The 17,341-nt window shown below is 34.6% G+C and overlaps 1 protein-coding gene across 1 annotated transcript in view; it reads left to right on the top strand.

The window, feature by feature from the left end:
* Positions 1 to 6,883: 6,883 nt before the first annotated feature.
* The window catches only part of LOC143224136 (alpha-catulin-like), a 291,322-nt gene continuing 280,864 nt past the window's right edge, over positions 6,884 to 17,341 (top strand). The window contains exon 1 of the mRNA XM_076452608.1: positions 6,884 to 7,997. Coding sequence (XP_076308723.1) covers positions 7,980 to 7,997 — 18 coding nt within the window. The 5' untranslated portion in view covers positions 6,884 to 7,979. The remainder of the gene's footprint in view (positions 7,998 to 17,341) is intronic.

The raw sequence follows: 17,341 nt of genomic DNA, 5'->3' as shown, positions 1-17,341 counted from the left end.
GCTAGCCGTCCCTAATTTTGCAGTGTAAGACCAGAAAGAAGGCAGCTAGTCATCACCACCCACCGCCAACTCTTGGGCTACTCTTTTGCCAACGAATAGTGGGATTGACCGTCACATTTTAACGCCCCCACGGCTGAAAAGGCGAGCATGTTTGGCGCTACGGGGATGCGAACCCGCGACCCTCGGATTACGAGTCGCACGCCTTAACGCGCTTGGCTATGCCGGGCTATAGCTATGTCTAAGTTGGTAGTTATGCCTAAGTTAGTTGTTATACTCATGTTAGTAGTTATTTCTAAGTTAATAGTTATGCCTAAGTTAGTTGTTATACTCATGTTAGTAGTTATGTCTAAGTTAATAGTTATGCCTAAGTTAGTTGTTATACTCATGTTAGTAGTTATGTCTAAGTTAATAGTTATGCCTAAGTTAGTTGTTATAATCATGTTAGTAGTTATGTCTAAGTTAGTTGTTATACTCATGTTAGTAGTTATGTCTAAGTTAATAGTTATGCCTAAGGATTGGATGTAGATGGTTTTGCTATCAAGAATTTGATGGACGTGTTTCTCAATTTTTCTTCTAAAAGGAACTGAATACATCATATTAGAACACGTTACATTCACAGAATTCAATTATTACCATTACAATATACGTATTTATAAAGATGGATCAAGTAGTGGAGATAATTTCCAGAAACTGTATGTTAATAAAGTACAAGAGAAAGCCGGTAACGTTCGAACTGAACCAGTAAGGAACAGAAATAGTCATTGGTGAATTCACATAGAAAATATTTTTTCCATTGTACAACTGTCAAGTCTCAGGGATCTCTAAAATACTTTAACCAATGATAAAGAGAATCAACAAAAAGTAGATAAGTGCTCGAAATAAATTTTTTGAGAACTTTCAAAACTGTGAACACTTTTAACACTTGTGCATTTAATAAGTAAAAAAATAATTCTGATTATAAAAGTCTTGGAACGTGTTCTGTAATCGTGAATATGTGGATGCTAACTTGTGTTTTTATAATGGATGTTACAGTAGATATAAAAAGTCTCCCGACTAGAAAGGTTTATGAAAATTGATTACTGATAAAATGTTACATTTATCGTATACTGATTTGGATATATGGATATTTTGCAAAGGATATTCAACCATGTTGTTTAAAACAACTGAGATTGTTAGACACTTCTACCATATAGCTACGTTAACTGTATTCAGTAACTAATGTTATTCTCCAACACCTTTAATTAATTTAAGTAGCCCCTGTAACTTTCCTAGCTAGGTTAAGCGTTTTAATTCAATGATATTATTTCTCTTATTCTGTTGTATACCTACATTAGATAATTAACTAGCTGATTCTGCTTCCCTCTCTCACCTAGCTAAGTTAACTGACATTATCTGTTGCTTCCCTTCCTCTTCAATTTACGTAAGTAATAGTCCCTATTACTTCCCTATCCTTCCTATTTAACTGACAAGCTCTGTTACTTCCTTCCTCTCTAGCTAGATTAACTGACAATTTCCATTATTTCCTCCCTCTTCTAGCTAAGTTAACTGACAGTCCCATTACTTCCTTCCTCACCTGGTTAAGTTACCTGACAGTCCCCATTGCTTCCCTCCCTCACCTAGCTAAGTTAACAGACACTCCCCATTACTTCCTTCTCTCCTAGCTAAGTTAACTGACAGTCTCCATTATTTCCTTCCCTCTCCTAGCTAACTTAACTGACAGTTCTCATTACTTCCCTCCCTCACCTAGCTAATTTAACTGACAGTCCCCATTACTTCCCTCCCTCACCTAGCTAAGTTAACAGACAGTCCGCATTACTTCCTCCTCTCCTAGCTAAGTTATCTGACAGTCCCCATTATTTCCTTTCCTCTCCAAGCTAAGTTAACTGAAGGTCCCCATTACTTCCCTCCCTCACCTAGCTAAGTTAACAGACAGTCCGCATTACTTCCTCCTCTCCTAGCTAAGTTACCTGACAGTCCCCATTGTTTCCTTTCCTCTCCAAGCTAAGTTAACTGACAGTCCCCATTACTTCCCTCCCTCACCTAGCTAAGTTAACTGACAGTTCCCATTACTTCCCTCCCTCACCTAGCTAAGTTAACTGACAGTCCCATTACTTCCCTTTCTCACCTAGCTAAGTTAACAGACAGTCCGCATTACTTCCTCCTCTCTAGCTAAGTTACCTGACAGTCCCCATTATTTCCTTTCCTCTCCAAGCTAAGTTAACTGACAGTTCCCATTACTTCCTCCTCTCCTAGCTAAGTTAACTGACAGTTCCCATTACTTCCCTCCCTCACCTAGCTAATTTAACTGACAGTCCCCATTATTTCCTTTCCTCTCCAAGCTAAGTTAACTGACAGTCCCCATTACTTCCCTCCCTCACCTAGCTAAGTTAACTGACAGTCCCCATTACTTCCCTTTCTCACCTAGCTAAGTTAACTGATAGTTCCTATTACTTCCCTTCCTCTTCGAGTTAAATTAACTGACAGTTCCCATTACTTCCTCCTCTCCTAGCTAAGTTAACTGACAGTTCCCATTATTTCGTTCCCTCTCCTAGCTAAGTTAACTGACAGTTCCCATTACTTCCCTCCCTCACCTAGCTAAGTTAACTGACAGTCCCCATTACTTCCCTTTCTCACCTAGCTAAGTTAACTGACAGTTTTCATTACTTTCCTCCCTCTCCTAGCTAAGTTAACAAGTAGTATCAGTTGCTTCCTTTATAGTTTGTACTTAACTTCTACTTTTCCTATGAAAGTTAGCTGGTTAGTACAGCTACTGTTAATTCTTATCGTTACCAGATCTGCCTGTGTATTTTTACTTCCCACACTTCCTATGAAAGTTAACTGGTCAGTACAACTACTGTTAATTCTTATTGTTACCAAATCTGCCTGTGTATTTTTACTTCTTACACTTCCTATGAAAGTTAAGTCTTTAGTACAGCTGTTGCCGATTCATTCACAATGCTTCTTTAGTACAGCTGTTAGTATTGATTTATTTGTGCTTTTATCAGATATTTTAAATTTGTGTGTTCGTACCATGAGCACATAAAGATATCTAACAAAGACAACCTTACAAATACGGAAAATACGGTTTTCAAAATTTAAACATGAGGTTATCATAAGTTTTTTCACATGTTAAAGAACTGTTATAGATACTGTGAAGTTCCATGTTTATTGTTACTTTGTTATCAGCTCGATTCCAGCAAGCAAAATTCAGTGTTATATGTAAAGGTTTCCATTAGAGAGATGAATGTAAGGAGTGTCATATTTTATATTTCTGACCAACACGATCTATTGGTTCAGCTAAGCAGATACTAACCATTTCATGTCTATTTTCTATTTTGTGGCAAACGTACGATGTGGAAAAGTCGCGAATTTCCGCAGAGACTATCTTAGAAACGTTGAGAAAATCGTCGTTTCTAACGTTGTAATGACTGCCTTCAACTGTGGAGCACAAAATTACCAACAACGCGCTATCAGACATAGGCCTAACTTCCGGTTATCTCTCTATATATACATATCGAATGATGGCAAAACCATATTCACATAAACGTCAGGTCTTGGTTCGGCAACAGGCACATGTATAGCGGCTACCAGATGCTCATTGAATATGTTTCATTATGATAGAAATGAGATACACTATTTATCAAGTTATCCATTTAAAAACAACAACAATCTTCCACTAATCGGAAAAAAAATTTCAAATCGTCGATGGACGATAGTGTTCGTATCCCGATCGCACCAAACAAGATCGCCCTTTCAGCCGTGGGGACGTTATAATGTGACGGTCAATCTCACTATTCGTTGGTAAAAGAGTAGCCCAAGAGTTGGCGGTGGTGGTGATGACTAGCTGCCTTCCCTCTAGTCTTACACTGCTAAATTTGAGACGGCACAGATAGCCCTCGAGTAGCTTTGCGCGAAATTCAAAAACAAACAAACAAACAAACGACAGTGTTCGTTTTTGTAAAATTACAGTTTGTAAATTATCATATTACACTGAAATAAAACTTCTGCCTTGCCTTCGCTTTGCTCATTACTGTAATTATGACGTTTCTCCACCTACCGATGGTTTCAAGTACTAATTATACAAATTATATCATTATAATAAATTTCATTGTACCTTTTACGAAGAATTAATTGTATAAAACAATGAGAAATGAACAGATACGTAGTTTCTATTTCCATATGAAGAAATTCAGGCACATCTGTTGAAAAAAGAAAAACAACAGAAAATTTTAAGAAGTGAAACGTAAATAAAACCAACACGAAAATAGAAATGAAATTCTAGCACTCAAATTGAAAAGGGAATTTAATATATTAAAATAATAAATAAGTTTCGACAAACCAAATTAAAACAGGTTTCTAGAGATTAAAATATAAAAATATCAAGAAACCGAATTGAAGATGAGATTAATAAATGAAAATAATAAAAACAAGAATCAGAAAATCTGATCAGAAACAAAATTCAAATTCGAAATCGAAGTAAAGCACGAGCTTTAAGAAATGAAAATGTGGTTACGTCGTGTAACGGTAAATACGTTTATCTAAGTAATGTCAACAAAAGAGCAAGCTACGCATCTGACTGCTAGGACTTCTGGAGAGAATGAAAATAGAAACTTTGATTTTGTGATCAACACTGGTTCAAGAACCGCTGGCCTACAGCTGAACCATTACGTCACTTCATATTATGGTCATGTTACTAGTTTGCCGTGCGGTCTAGCTTCTACTTGTCGACAGAGAAGACTACGTGCAAGATAAAACGGAAAAGAATAAAACAGTAGAAAGAAACGGTTTATAACCTACTGTTCCAGTGATTTAATTTATTATTTATAAGGAATTACGAAATAAAACAAAGCATGACACATAAAATGTGACAATTGTGACCTTCAGAGTAAACTTCGTGTTACCATCTCTGGATGTGTAAACTGAGCAAAATGATACATCAACATTGATCAAAGCAAGATACCTACATAGATCAAAGCTAACATATGTACTGTTAATGAATATAGATAAGTTGATATACAATTGCAGCTAGGTATACGAAAATTCATAAAACAATATTTTTTAGCTATTAGAGAACATTGATTCATGAGATGGTTCTTCTGGCTATTGAGAATATTCTTGGCCGTAACCCCAATAACACCAAATGTGGTTTGGTTAGCTTAGGATATTTAATGTAGTCATAAATCCATAGCTAAGCTAGTGATCTGAGATAATTATTATAACAATAATAATGATTTAAATATATATTTACTTTAAAAGTAATAAACTTTCTAACTCGTACTCATATGAAAATTAACATACGGAAAATATACAGTAGAACGTAATAAACTTACTTACGTTCAGGGAAAGCTCTGTAACAAGTTGTGAATAAAAACTAGTGCAAACGGTAAGTGGATAAAGTTTGAAATCTCTTTAAACCAAATGGCTCTCTTTCCGTGATTTTTTTATCACTTCCCCATTTTTACTGTACTTTAAATTGAAATGTTTTGCTTACGTATCAAATCTCCATTTCAACATCTCAAAGTAAGCTACACTAAAGCATCTAATTTACTTTAATCATTGCATTTGGCTACATTCTAAAATAGATTAAGATTTTAACGATACAACTTTAGTTTTCTACGTAGATGGCGTGTGCTCGTTCTCGACGGACTGCCACCAGTTTTCATACATTATGACTGATGTGATAAACACTTCTGAGCACTAGCTACGTTAACCCATCTCATTTAAAGAACAATTACCGTAATATTCTTAAAGTTAGGCACATTATCATCTCGTTCTTTACACTAACTTAATCTCTAACTCAGGACTTTTGATTCTTCACCATAAACCATTGTTGTCTTGCTTTTCTCTTCCTCTCTCTACGTCATTTCTTATCAAACCAATAACTAACTTTATAAACGAATTCTCAAAACGAGCACATTCGGATTGTATGAATATTTCAGAACTTTATTAAGAGTTAATGACAGAGTTTGTGTTATGTGTTACTTTTAACCATTAGACTTTACTTCAGTTTCAGAACTTTATTAAGAGTTAATGGCAGAGTTTGTGTTATGTGTTACTTTTAACCATTAGACTTTACTTCAGTTTCAGAACTTTATTAAGAGTTAATGACAGAGTTTGTGTTATGTGTTACTTTTAACCATTAGACTTTACTTCAGTTTCAGAACTTTATTAAAAGTTAATGGCAGAGTTTGTGTTATGTGTTACTTTTAACCATTAGACTTTACTTCAGTTTCAGAACTTTATTAAGAGTTAATGACAGAGTTTGTGTTATGTGTTACTTTTAACCATTAGACTTTACTTCAGTTTCAGAACTTTATTAAGAGTTAATGGCAGAGTTTGTGTTATGTGTTACTTTTAACCATTAGACTTTACTTCAGTTTCAGAACTTTATTAAGAGTTAATGGCAGAGTTTGTGTTATGTGTTACTTTTAACCATTAGACTTTACTTCATTTTCAGAACTTTATTAAGAGTTAATGACAGAGTTTGTGTTATGTGTTACTTTTAACCATTAGACTTTACTTCAGTTTCAGAACTTTATTAACAGTTAATGACAGAGTTTGTGTTATGTGTTACTTTTAACCATTAGACTTTACTTCAGTTTCCCACTTAGCCGATATGTAAATAATAAACACCACTGTCCAATGAGTAACCTATCCTGAGACAGAATCGTCCAATCAAAATTCTTGATATATCTATTGTACCATAATTCCATCCTTTATTTTCTCATTTTGTAGGTTTCCAAGTGATTTTGTACTTAATAAATTACCGATATACGTCAATAAGGCATTAAAGTAGTAGTTTTCGAAGTTAAAAGTTTATTTTAATGTTTATTATACACATTATGATATATTTCAAATTAATTCACGAGTGCACCAATAAGCTAGTACCTTTATTCATTTATAAATTACATCCCAAATTACTCTATTTTTCTCGTTCACTTTCTATCCTATGTGAATATCTATCGTCGTATTTTCTGTTTCTACGTTGTGGTTCCTCATTCATGTTTTCCATTCGGTATAGAGCCTTCAACGAGTGTAGCATCATTGCGCGTGCTCCTCCGTTCACGAGCGTCGACGCTTGCAGAGTGCAGCGCAGTGCAGAGCAGGGTATGCACGAGCTGAATCGTTTCAGAATTTCACTGGCTCTCGAAATAACGGCCATCTCGAGTTTTTTTGCTGAGAAGAAGAGGCCCAGAAATATCAGTGTTTAAAGTAAACCGAACCGATTTCACTTTTGCGATAGTGATTTCCAAATAGCAATAGGCCATCCTAGAACAGTTCGTGTTGATCAGCATTTACCAAAGTAATAAAACACACATCAGTTGAAGAACAAAGATGATGTATGCTCTCGAGTACTAGCTGTTTCATCAAACAGACGCCGAGGTTTCCCAAAGATTTACCTCAATTCTCCATATAAGGATAGTAATTTCATATAGTACAAGCGCATTAAAAACTCACGTAGGGTAGAGACAATAAATTGCTTCAATTCTGTCTTCCGATAACTGCTTATATTTGATTCCTTTTCAAAAAAAGATTACTTACTTAAATACAACAGACCAGAAGCTGCCTTTTCCGTTCATTGTCGTCCAATGATCAAACAAAGCTCTGAGGTACATTCATGTGACCAAATCAAATTGCGTGGAATATTTTCTTCCTTAAAGGCATCAGCATAAAAAAAAAAAGAATTTGAACCCGTTTTTGGCTTCACTGCAACAATAACATTGTTCTTACACTGTCTCTGAACCAGAAATCGATCCTTCCTGTTCTAACACTGTCTCTGAACCAGAAAGCGATCCTTCCTGTTCTTACACTATCTCTGAACCAGAAAGCGATCCTTCCCAGAATTCAACCTAGTGGACACTAATTTTGGAGCTGACCCCATCATTTCAACGCCATCTGGGTATGCTGGAAAAGTGCTTTATTAACTTGTTTAACTGAGAAAAGTGCTAAACTGCAGGTGTTAAAGAATACCCACAACCATGCATTCTAGGAGAGCGGTAAGTGTTTCTTGTTTAAAACAGTACATAACAGGTTGTTTTACAAACTAGGTTTAACAACATTAAAATGAAACAGGAAGTTAAAATCCTTGTATATCCCACTTATATAGAAAAAACTAAACATTAGAACTAAGTGCTAGAGTCGATACTTACATACAAATTTTTAGAAGCTGACTCGATTGCGAGTTGGGCTTTAGAATATCAAATTTTACTAATTACATATCTAACAATATTTTATAACATGACTGTGATTAGACTGTTAGCCGAGTGTGAGATACCAGAATTTAACTATATATTTATCAGTGCATTATAACATGACTCTGATTAGACTATTAGCCGAGTGTGAGACTACCAGATTTTAACTATATATTTATCAGTGCATTATAACATGACTCTGATTAGACTATTAGCCGAGTGTGAGACTACCAGATTTTAACTATATATTTATCAGTGCATTATAACATGACTCTGATTAGACTATTAGCCGAGTGTGAGACTACCAGATTTTAACTATATATTTATCAGTGCATTATAACATGACTCTGATTAGACTATTAGCCGAGTGTGAGACTACCAGATTTTAACTATATATTTATCAGTGCATTAAAACATGACTCTGATTAGACTGTTAGCCGAGTGTGAGACTACCAGATTTTAACTATATATTTAACAGTGCATTATAACATGACTCTGATTAGACTATTAGCCGAGTGTGAGACTACCAGATTTTAACTATATATTTATCAATGTATTATAACATGACTCTGATCAAATTGTTAGCTGGACGTGAGATTATCTATACAAAGAAGAAATTAAAGAGTCATTATTTCTGAGTCATTATCTCTAGGTTGCGTTAGTACAGTCTACTGTGTAGAATAGTATTTATAATTTTGTAATACAAATTAATTCAGAACTATTTACTCCTATTATGTTGTTAATACTTGCTAGTGAGATAACAGCATAATATTATGTTGTTAATACTTGATAGTGACATATCAGCATAATATTATGTTGTTAATACTTGATAGTGAGATAACAGCATAATATTATGTTATTAATACTTGATAGTGACATATCAGCATAATATTATGTTGTTAATACTTGATAGTGAAATATCAGCATAATATTATGTTATTAATACTTGATAGTGAGATAACAGCATAATATTATGTTATTAATACTTGATAGTGACATATCAGCATAATATTATGTTGTTAATACTTGATAGTGAGATAACAGCATAATATTATGTTATTAATACTTGATAGTGACATATCAGCATAATATTATGTTAATAATACTTGATAGTGAAATATCAGCATAATATTATGTTGTTAATACTTGATAGTGAGATAACAGCATAAATGGATTAGAGATATTTTACGATTGTTTATTGTTTCTTTTGGTCGGGATTTAGAGTTTGAGTTATTTCTGACGTATTAGTAGACCCAGTTTCTGGGAACGAGAATATAAACTTTGGTGTAAACTTAGCAATGTTTGCTAATTTAAGACGTTCTTCAATACGTACACATAAAAGGACGTTATCTGTTTGAGACGAAGCACAAAGCTGCACAATAAGGTATCTGTACTTTGTCCAACCGGGGAGATCGAAACCCAGTTTCTAACGTTATAATCTGCGGACATTCAGCTGTGTTGGGGGCGATACAAGAATATCATGATGGTCTGATAATTTTCGTGCAGTGCTAATGAACCATTTGGTGTTTTCTAACCAGATTTTGTTCTAATAATTACCTTTAAATTACAGTGTTTATTTTCCAATATTAGTCCGCTATTTTCCTAAAATAATTCTTAATATTATATTTTGTAATCTGGCTTGAATGACAACAGTTAGCCAGATCTGTCAGAATCGCACACAGATTTTTCACTTGAACAGAATCATTTTAATCGAATTCAGTATTTACTATCACCTGGATACGAGAGTACATATACACCGAATGCTATTGTTATTACTACCAAGTGTTATTATTATTACTACCGAATGTCATTGTTATTACTACCGAATGTTATTGTTATTACTATGTTTTTAATTCTTACCAATGTTGATTTTTGAAATTTATTGTTACTTTGGTTTTTAAAACATGTCTATAAATTTCAATTTTATATCTATTTCTGTAAGAAACAGTTTGGAGATTCTAATTTAGTTTTATTATTTTCAGTTCTTATAACCACAACCTATTTTTCAGTTTGGGTTATAGGAAAGAGAACAGCATCTGCGAAATTGATGTAAACATCGGGAACCATGATGTGAGGTTCACATCACTATGGTATACCTTAAGTCATGCTCGCGTCACCACGGTATACCTTTAGACATGTTCACATCATCATGGTATACTTTAAGTCATGTTCGTGCCATCATGGTACACCTTAAGTAATGTTCGCATCACTATAGTATACCTTTAAACAGTTCACATCACCCCTGGCATATCTTTAGACATGTTTACATCACCCCTGGTATATCTTTAGACACGTTCACATCACCCTGGTATACCTTTAGACATGTTTACATTACCCCTGGTATACCTTTAGGCATATTTACATCACCATGGTATACCTTTAGACATGTTTACATCACCCCTGGTATATCTTTAGACACGTTCACATCACCATGGTATACCTTTAGAATGTTTACATCACCCCTGGTATATATTTAGGCATGTTCACCCCTGGTATACCTTTAGGCATGTTTACATCACCATGGTATACCTTTAGGCATGTTTACATCACCCCTGGTATATCTTTAAACACGTTCACATCACCATGGTATACCTTTAGGCATGTTCATCACCCTGGTATAACTTTAGGCATGTTTACATCACCCCTGGTATATCTTTAGACACGTTCACATCACCATGGTATACCTTTAGAATGTTTACATTACCCCTGGTATACCTTTAGGCATGCTTACATCACCATGATATACCTTTAGGCATGTTTACATCACCCCTGGTTTATCTTTAGACACGTTCACATCACCGTGGTATACTTTTAGAATGTTTACATTACCCCTGGTATACCTTTAGGCATGTTTACATCACCATGGTATACCTTTAGGCATGTTCACATCACCCCTGGCATACCTTTAGACATGTTTGAATCACTCTGTATCTATTTCATAATAGTATTGTATATGTAATCTCACAAACAAACAAACATATATGTATATGTATACCAGAGATAGAGTTGTTGAAATTTCAGTAATATTGATTGGTTGTTGCGTGTATTTGTTACAGTACAAAAACAAAACTAGTTATTTTTTTATTATCTTTTTGTTTTCATAAAGATCTACAATGTTTTGCAAATCTTCAATTACCATGACGACCAATACCAATTGTTAAAATTGGATTCGTTCTTGGTAAAAGTGTTAGACGTGTATCAGTCAAAGCTGGTAAATGTGTACCAGAAACATACTGACAATTACTGACAATGATCTGTAAACGTTAACTGTGCTGCTTAAAACTTTATAAGAACCGACACATTAACAAACACACACAGTCATTTATACACCCGTGTGAAAAAGTTAAGGAACAGCCTGTCTGTTGCTCGCTAACGATTTTTTCTTTGACTCTCGAACAACAGTGTTAACATGTGCAGTATGCTTTAACAGTTTTGTATAGCAATTTTAGGCTATTCTTCTGTGCACTATTCATAGATATTTATCGATCAACATATCAGCAAAAGCCATATTTCATTCTATCGTGTTTTTCTAGCCTGTTATTAAACTAACAAACGGAGCAATTATTGTTCACGAACTTTCCATGTAATCTGCTCTTATGAGCATTTAAGAATATTTTATTAATTTTGGTAAAACTATCAGTTCAGACTAAAGGCTGGAAACACGATACGCTGAACCACAAAACTCAACAGATCATCTTTGTTGAGTCCAAAATCGACGTAATATACTTGTATTCACTTTAGAATCGTACATCTCTGTATACATATCAACAGAAGCCCGGCATGGCCAGGTGGTTAAGGCACTCGTCTTGTTATACGAGGGTCGCGGGTTCGAATCCCCGTCATACCAAACATGCTCGCCCTTTCAGCCGTAAGGGCGTTATAAAGTGACGGTCAATCCCACTATTTATTAGTAAAAGAGTAACCCACGAGTTGGCAGAGGGTGGTGATGACTAGCTGCTTTCCTTTCAGTCTTACACTGCTAAATTAGGGACGGCTAGCGCAGATAGCCCTCGTGCAGCTTTGCGCGAAATTCAAAACATATCAACGATATTATTGAAACAGGTACTAAGGAAATTCAGTGTGATGAACAAGTGTAAGAATGAACACTTTATATACATAAAAGCTATACTTTGTTTTTAAGCCTAATATTTACCTCTCGATGAACGTGAAACTCTCTTTGCTAGTAAAAAAAAAAATAAAAAAGGAGAAAAGAAGAGATAAACTAAAGATGAAACTAGAACAAATTATAATATAAAATACAGGAACTACATCACCTCAATTAAGTTCGTGTGATGACCTGATTAATATTCACCTTAATGTAATTTCGGACCTTTTCCACCTTGTCTTAACCAAGACGTTTAAAGTGTAGCATTATGTCATCTACAGAGATCGGAAGTTGTGGTTCAAAACTAATTAACCAATTAACGCGAACCGACTTGCCCAAGACGTTGCTCTTTTTCTACTTTGTATATATTTGTCCAAAGTTTTGCAACAATGTAGCTTTTAATGGATGAAGTTTTGCCCAACTGTTAATTAATGAGTTTTCTTCACGGTTGTTTTATGAAAAAAAAAACCAAGTCCTTTGTATTCTGGTTTCAAACATTTCTCCATGTTATATATATATATATATTATAGGCTTAACGGTCCATTTCATACAGAACAAGGATTCTCAAACTTTTATGATGGATGAACTTCTGAAAATATTTCAGAACTACTTCATATATTTTAAAACATCCGTTATCGTTTGCACATACACCTATAATTGTCTAGGAACTTCCATTCGGGTCTGGATCAAATTTTAAGAAACGCTAGTATAATAAAGGTAAGTAGTAAGTCCTAACTTTGGTAAGCTCGTATTTTACCTGTATCTTAAAATTATTGTCTATTTAAAACAATGTTTATGAACTCAAATTGTATCATTAAAATAGCTCAAACGAATTTAAAATTTACTCCAATCACGAGTGTTTCCATGGTAATTAATACATAAACGAAGGTTTTTTTTAGTAAGTTGTTGTTTGTGATTAACCACAAATCTAAACAAAGTGCTATGTGTGCTCTGCCCACCTCAGGTATCGAAACCAGGATTTTAGTGTCGTAATTTCGCAGACATACAGCTGTGCCTCTGGGGGCTGTTTTGTCAACTGTGATTAATTTATATATCTTGGAAAAAATGCAATAATACATTAAATAGCATCTGGTGTTTAAAAAATACGATAAGAACTCGAAGGGCGTTATGTTATTAGGCTGTTTGCATAAGAAAACGTAAAAATATATCATTAAAATAATTTTGTGCTTTTAAGCATTAATTAGTTAAATTAATTAATAAAATCCACATTTCTTGCAAATTCATCAAATAAAAGACCTTAAATCCGACTAAAAGTAAGTTAGATTATTGAAAATATATTTAACATTTACATTTTTATGCCAAATGTTAAGTTTCTCGTTTAATAGAATTTCACAAAATACTATCTCGAAACTTTAACCTTTAAATGTTAAAAACCTAGACTTTTATTTTAATGCATTTCAGTTCATTTTTCCTCACTTCTGCTCATGCGTATTTGAAAATACGATAGATTGTAAATCGTAACAATTTATTTTAGGTCCGGCATGGCCAGGTGGTTAGGAAACTCGACTCGTAATCTGAGGGTCGCGGGTTTGAGTCCCTCTCACACCACACGTGCTTGCTCTTTCAGCCGTGAAGGCTTTATAATTTGACAGTCAATCCCATTATTTGTTGGTAAAATAGTAGCACAAGAGTTGGCGGTGGGTGGTGATGAGTAGCTGCCCTCCCTCTAGTCTTACACTACTAAATTAGCTCAGAATGCTCTCGTGTAGCATTGCACGAAATTAAAAAAAACAAACCAATCATTTCGGTGGCTCAAACTGATGTGATAAGCGAGCTGAAATTGACTGATGAAACTAGGAAAAAAGCTTAATAATGTAAGTTACTTACAACCTCTAACTACGAAATAGTTACTTACAACCTCTAACTACGAAATAGTTACTTACAACCTCTAACTACGAAATAGTTACTTACAACCTCTAACTACGAAATAGTTACTTACAACCTCTAACTACGAAATAGTTACTTACAACCTCTAACTACGAAATAGCTTGACGTGTAGGCTCTAAAATGTGCACAAACTGGTTTGCTTTTAATTCGAGGAGAAGATAACGAATTCAACAGCCTCTAACTCTAAAACTCTTGTGTTTCTGCTGTCTAAACAAATAGTGAGATTTGAACGTCTTTCTTATAATACAATAAATGGAGCCGTGAAATATCGGACTTACTGTTCAGGTACTACAAACAGTAGGACACACCCAGCCAAGAGAATTATGAAATCCGAGTTACAAGGACAGATATCTAAACGAAGACTTTTAAATCCTCTCAGTTAATATTTGATGACATAAGAAGGTTGTTCTATACTTTATTTTAATTAAAGTTTTAGTGCCCATACCAGCCGTCTTTAAAATACATTTTACTTAAATTAGGCTTATCGTCATCAGGAATATTTGATCAGTCGAACGTGATAATAACTTTTCATTTTATTTTTACTTTCAACTTATAAAAACTGTTTAATTCGACATTATATATATTTTCCACATTTCTGTTTCAAAGTGCTTGTAATTTTCAAATAACAGTTTTTCCATTAACGAAAATATTTAAATAAAAATGTTATTTTCTTGTTCTATTACTATACATGCTCTGTACTGTTTTGGATTATTCGGTGGAGTCGATAATGCAAAGCTCAGTCTATTTACTGATTTAACGATATCGTCTTAAACTACAGGATATACAAGATTTACGGTTTTAATTTTATACAAAGAAGTTAACGTAACGTATACCGAGTCACAGGCCTAGCTTCACAGTGTGCCTAATACAGAATGGTGGGCTTCTTCTCTCGTATATACAGCATTTTATTATAAAAAAAACAACATTCCAGACGTAAGTTCGTTGCATGATATCAAAACTACCCCGAGCTAATACTGCTAATAATTGTATAAACATAGCCTACAATACTGATCCTTTCCTGGATTGTGCCCTCTAGTAGCACAGCGGTATGTCTGCAGACTTAAAACACTAGAAATCGGGTTTCGATACCCGTGGAGGGTAGAGCTCAGACAGCCCATTGTGTAGCTGTGTTCTCAACTTTAAACCAAAGAAAAAACTTCCGCTATTTACGAAAAGCAGTTCTTAAATGTGCAAGACAAAGTACAATAATAATTAATTTTATTAACACAAAATATAATATTTATCACATTATATACAGCACTATTTAGAGGAGCCGTTCTTATAATTTTCTCTACAAGTGAGTTTTCTCGTCATCACGGATAATATTTATTACAAATTGTTTGTTTTGAATTTCGCGCAAGCTACACGAGGGCTATCTGCGCTAGCCGTCACTAATTTAGCAGCGTAAGACTAGAGAGAAGGCAGCTAGTCATCACCACCCACCACCAAATCTTGGGCTACTCTTTTACCAATAAATAGTGGGATTGATTGAAACATTATAACGCTCCTACGGCTAAAAAGGCGAGCATGTTTGGTGCGACGGGGATTCTAACCCGCGACCCTAAGATTACGAGTCGAACCTCTTAACCCACCGAGCCATGCTGGGCCTTATTACAGATTTACTGGTCTTAAACTATCCTGTCACCAGACTTCATTTTCACTTGGTTGCTGTATAAAAATGGAATAATTATGGTCTTTTATTCTTTGTTCCATCTTGAATTGTAGAATCACACAATGTCACCACAATAAAACCTTGTTGCATTTACATCACAGCAACTCTTCATCTTAACTGATTCAGTTTCTTCTAGGACAGTCACATTACGACGTCAGTAGCGGACTGTGTAAAATAATGTCTTCAGAGTGTTGGCATAGAAAGTCCAATGGTACTTTGAGTTGCGTTTTAAACATTGTTGTTCAATAACTCATAAACAGGAGAAACAGATTTTGATCCCATATTCTCTGGTGTCATCCATATAAACAGCTAACTGAATTAAACGTCTATGGTGGTATCTCTTCATTGCTACATCAACAAGGAGATGAAACACTGTTATTTTGGTTTCTTCCATTCCAAAGATTTGAGAAGTCAGCAGAAACAAGAATGGTCCAAAGTTCCATAGACAAGTCAGCAGAAATAAGAATGGCCCAAAGTTCCATAGACAAGTCAGCAGAAACAAGAATGGTCCAAAGTTCCATAGACAATCAAAAATTTTAAATAAATTCATGGACAAATTTCTTTTCTAGTATTCATGTTCCTAACTGGAATCAATAGCTATTTGATAAAATAGTCTGTCGCAACTAAATCTTATATATTCTCACTGATAGTGTTGGACAAAACATTATAAACACAACTCTCTCAAGTGGGGTTGTCCAGCATTGAACTGCTGTAATTATCCCTGCTGTTTCTTTTGTTGACCCCTTTTCATAATACATCTTAGAAGATTTATGTTAATCTATCTTCTACATATTTCCAGAATCCAACCAATAAAAGCAATCTCTTATTATTTCTATCGTATCCTTAAGATTCAAGTGTTCAACAGGTTGTGGAGGTGATAGAACATTCTATTGAAATGACTGTAGGAGTGCCAGATGAATTGATATTATATTCATGGCTGTGTTTTCAGCATAACAGTCCATCTTATATGCATAAAGAGACTCACGATGTTACTTAAATATGTGTCTTTGGGAGGTACTGAGCCTGCATCACTATGAACGCATTTCTGCATCACTGAATAACTTGTTCAATAATCATATCTTCTTCTTCAGCATCATTTTGCTGAGTGTTGGACCACATTAGTTATACATTATTCATAGACAAATTATCTTCGGTTTCACTCTCTTTTATTTTACATTGGTTATCTCAACTACATTGTGCTTTGGTTTTTTAACAGAGCTTACATTCTTTGATGATTCAAGAATTTTATGTTAAGGCATCAATACTTACCTCCAGGACAGTTCTGGAGTTAAAATTCATCAGCCACTCAAGTGGTGAATTATCTGTTCAGAATTTAAACCTTTATTCACGTAGGTAGTGACAGTAAAGACCTAGAGCTCAGAATCATTTAATAATTCTTCCCAACTTATAGAATATCTCATTTCTACAGAATTCACTGCATATTCTGTCTCATGTTGTAATAAC

The sequence above is a fragment of the Tachypleus tridentatus genome, chromosome 1, assembly GCF_004210375.1.
Source record: "Tachypleus tridentatus isolate NWPU-2018 chromosome 1, ASM421037v1, whole genome shotgun sequence".
NCBI classification, from domain to species: Eukaryota; Metazoa; Arthropoda; class Merostomata; order Xiphosura; family Limulidae; genus Tachypleus; species Tachypleus tridentatus.
Note: the sequence above shows the minus strand (reverse complement) of the source record. Positions and strands in the feature narration are given on the sequence as shown.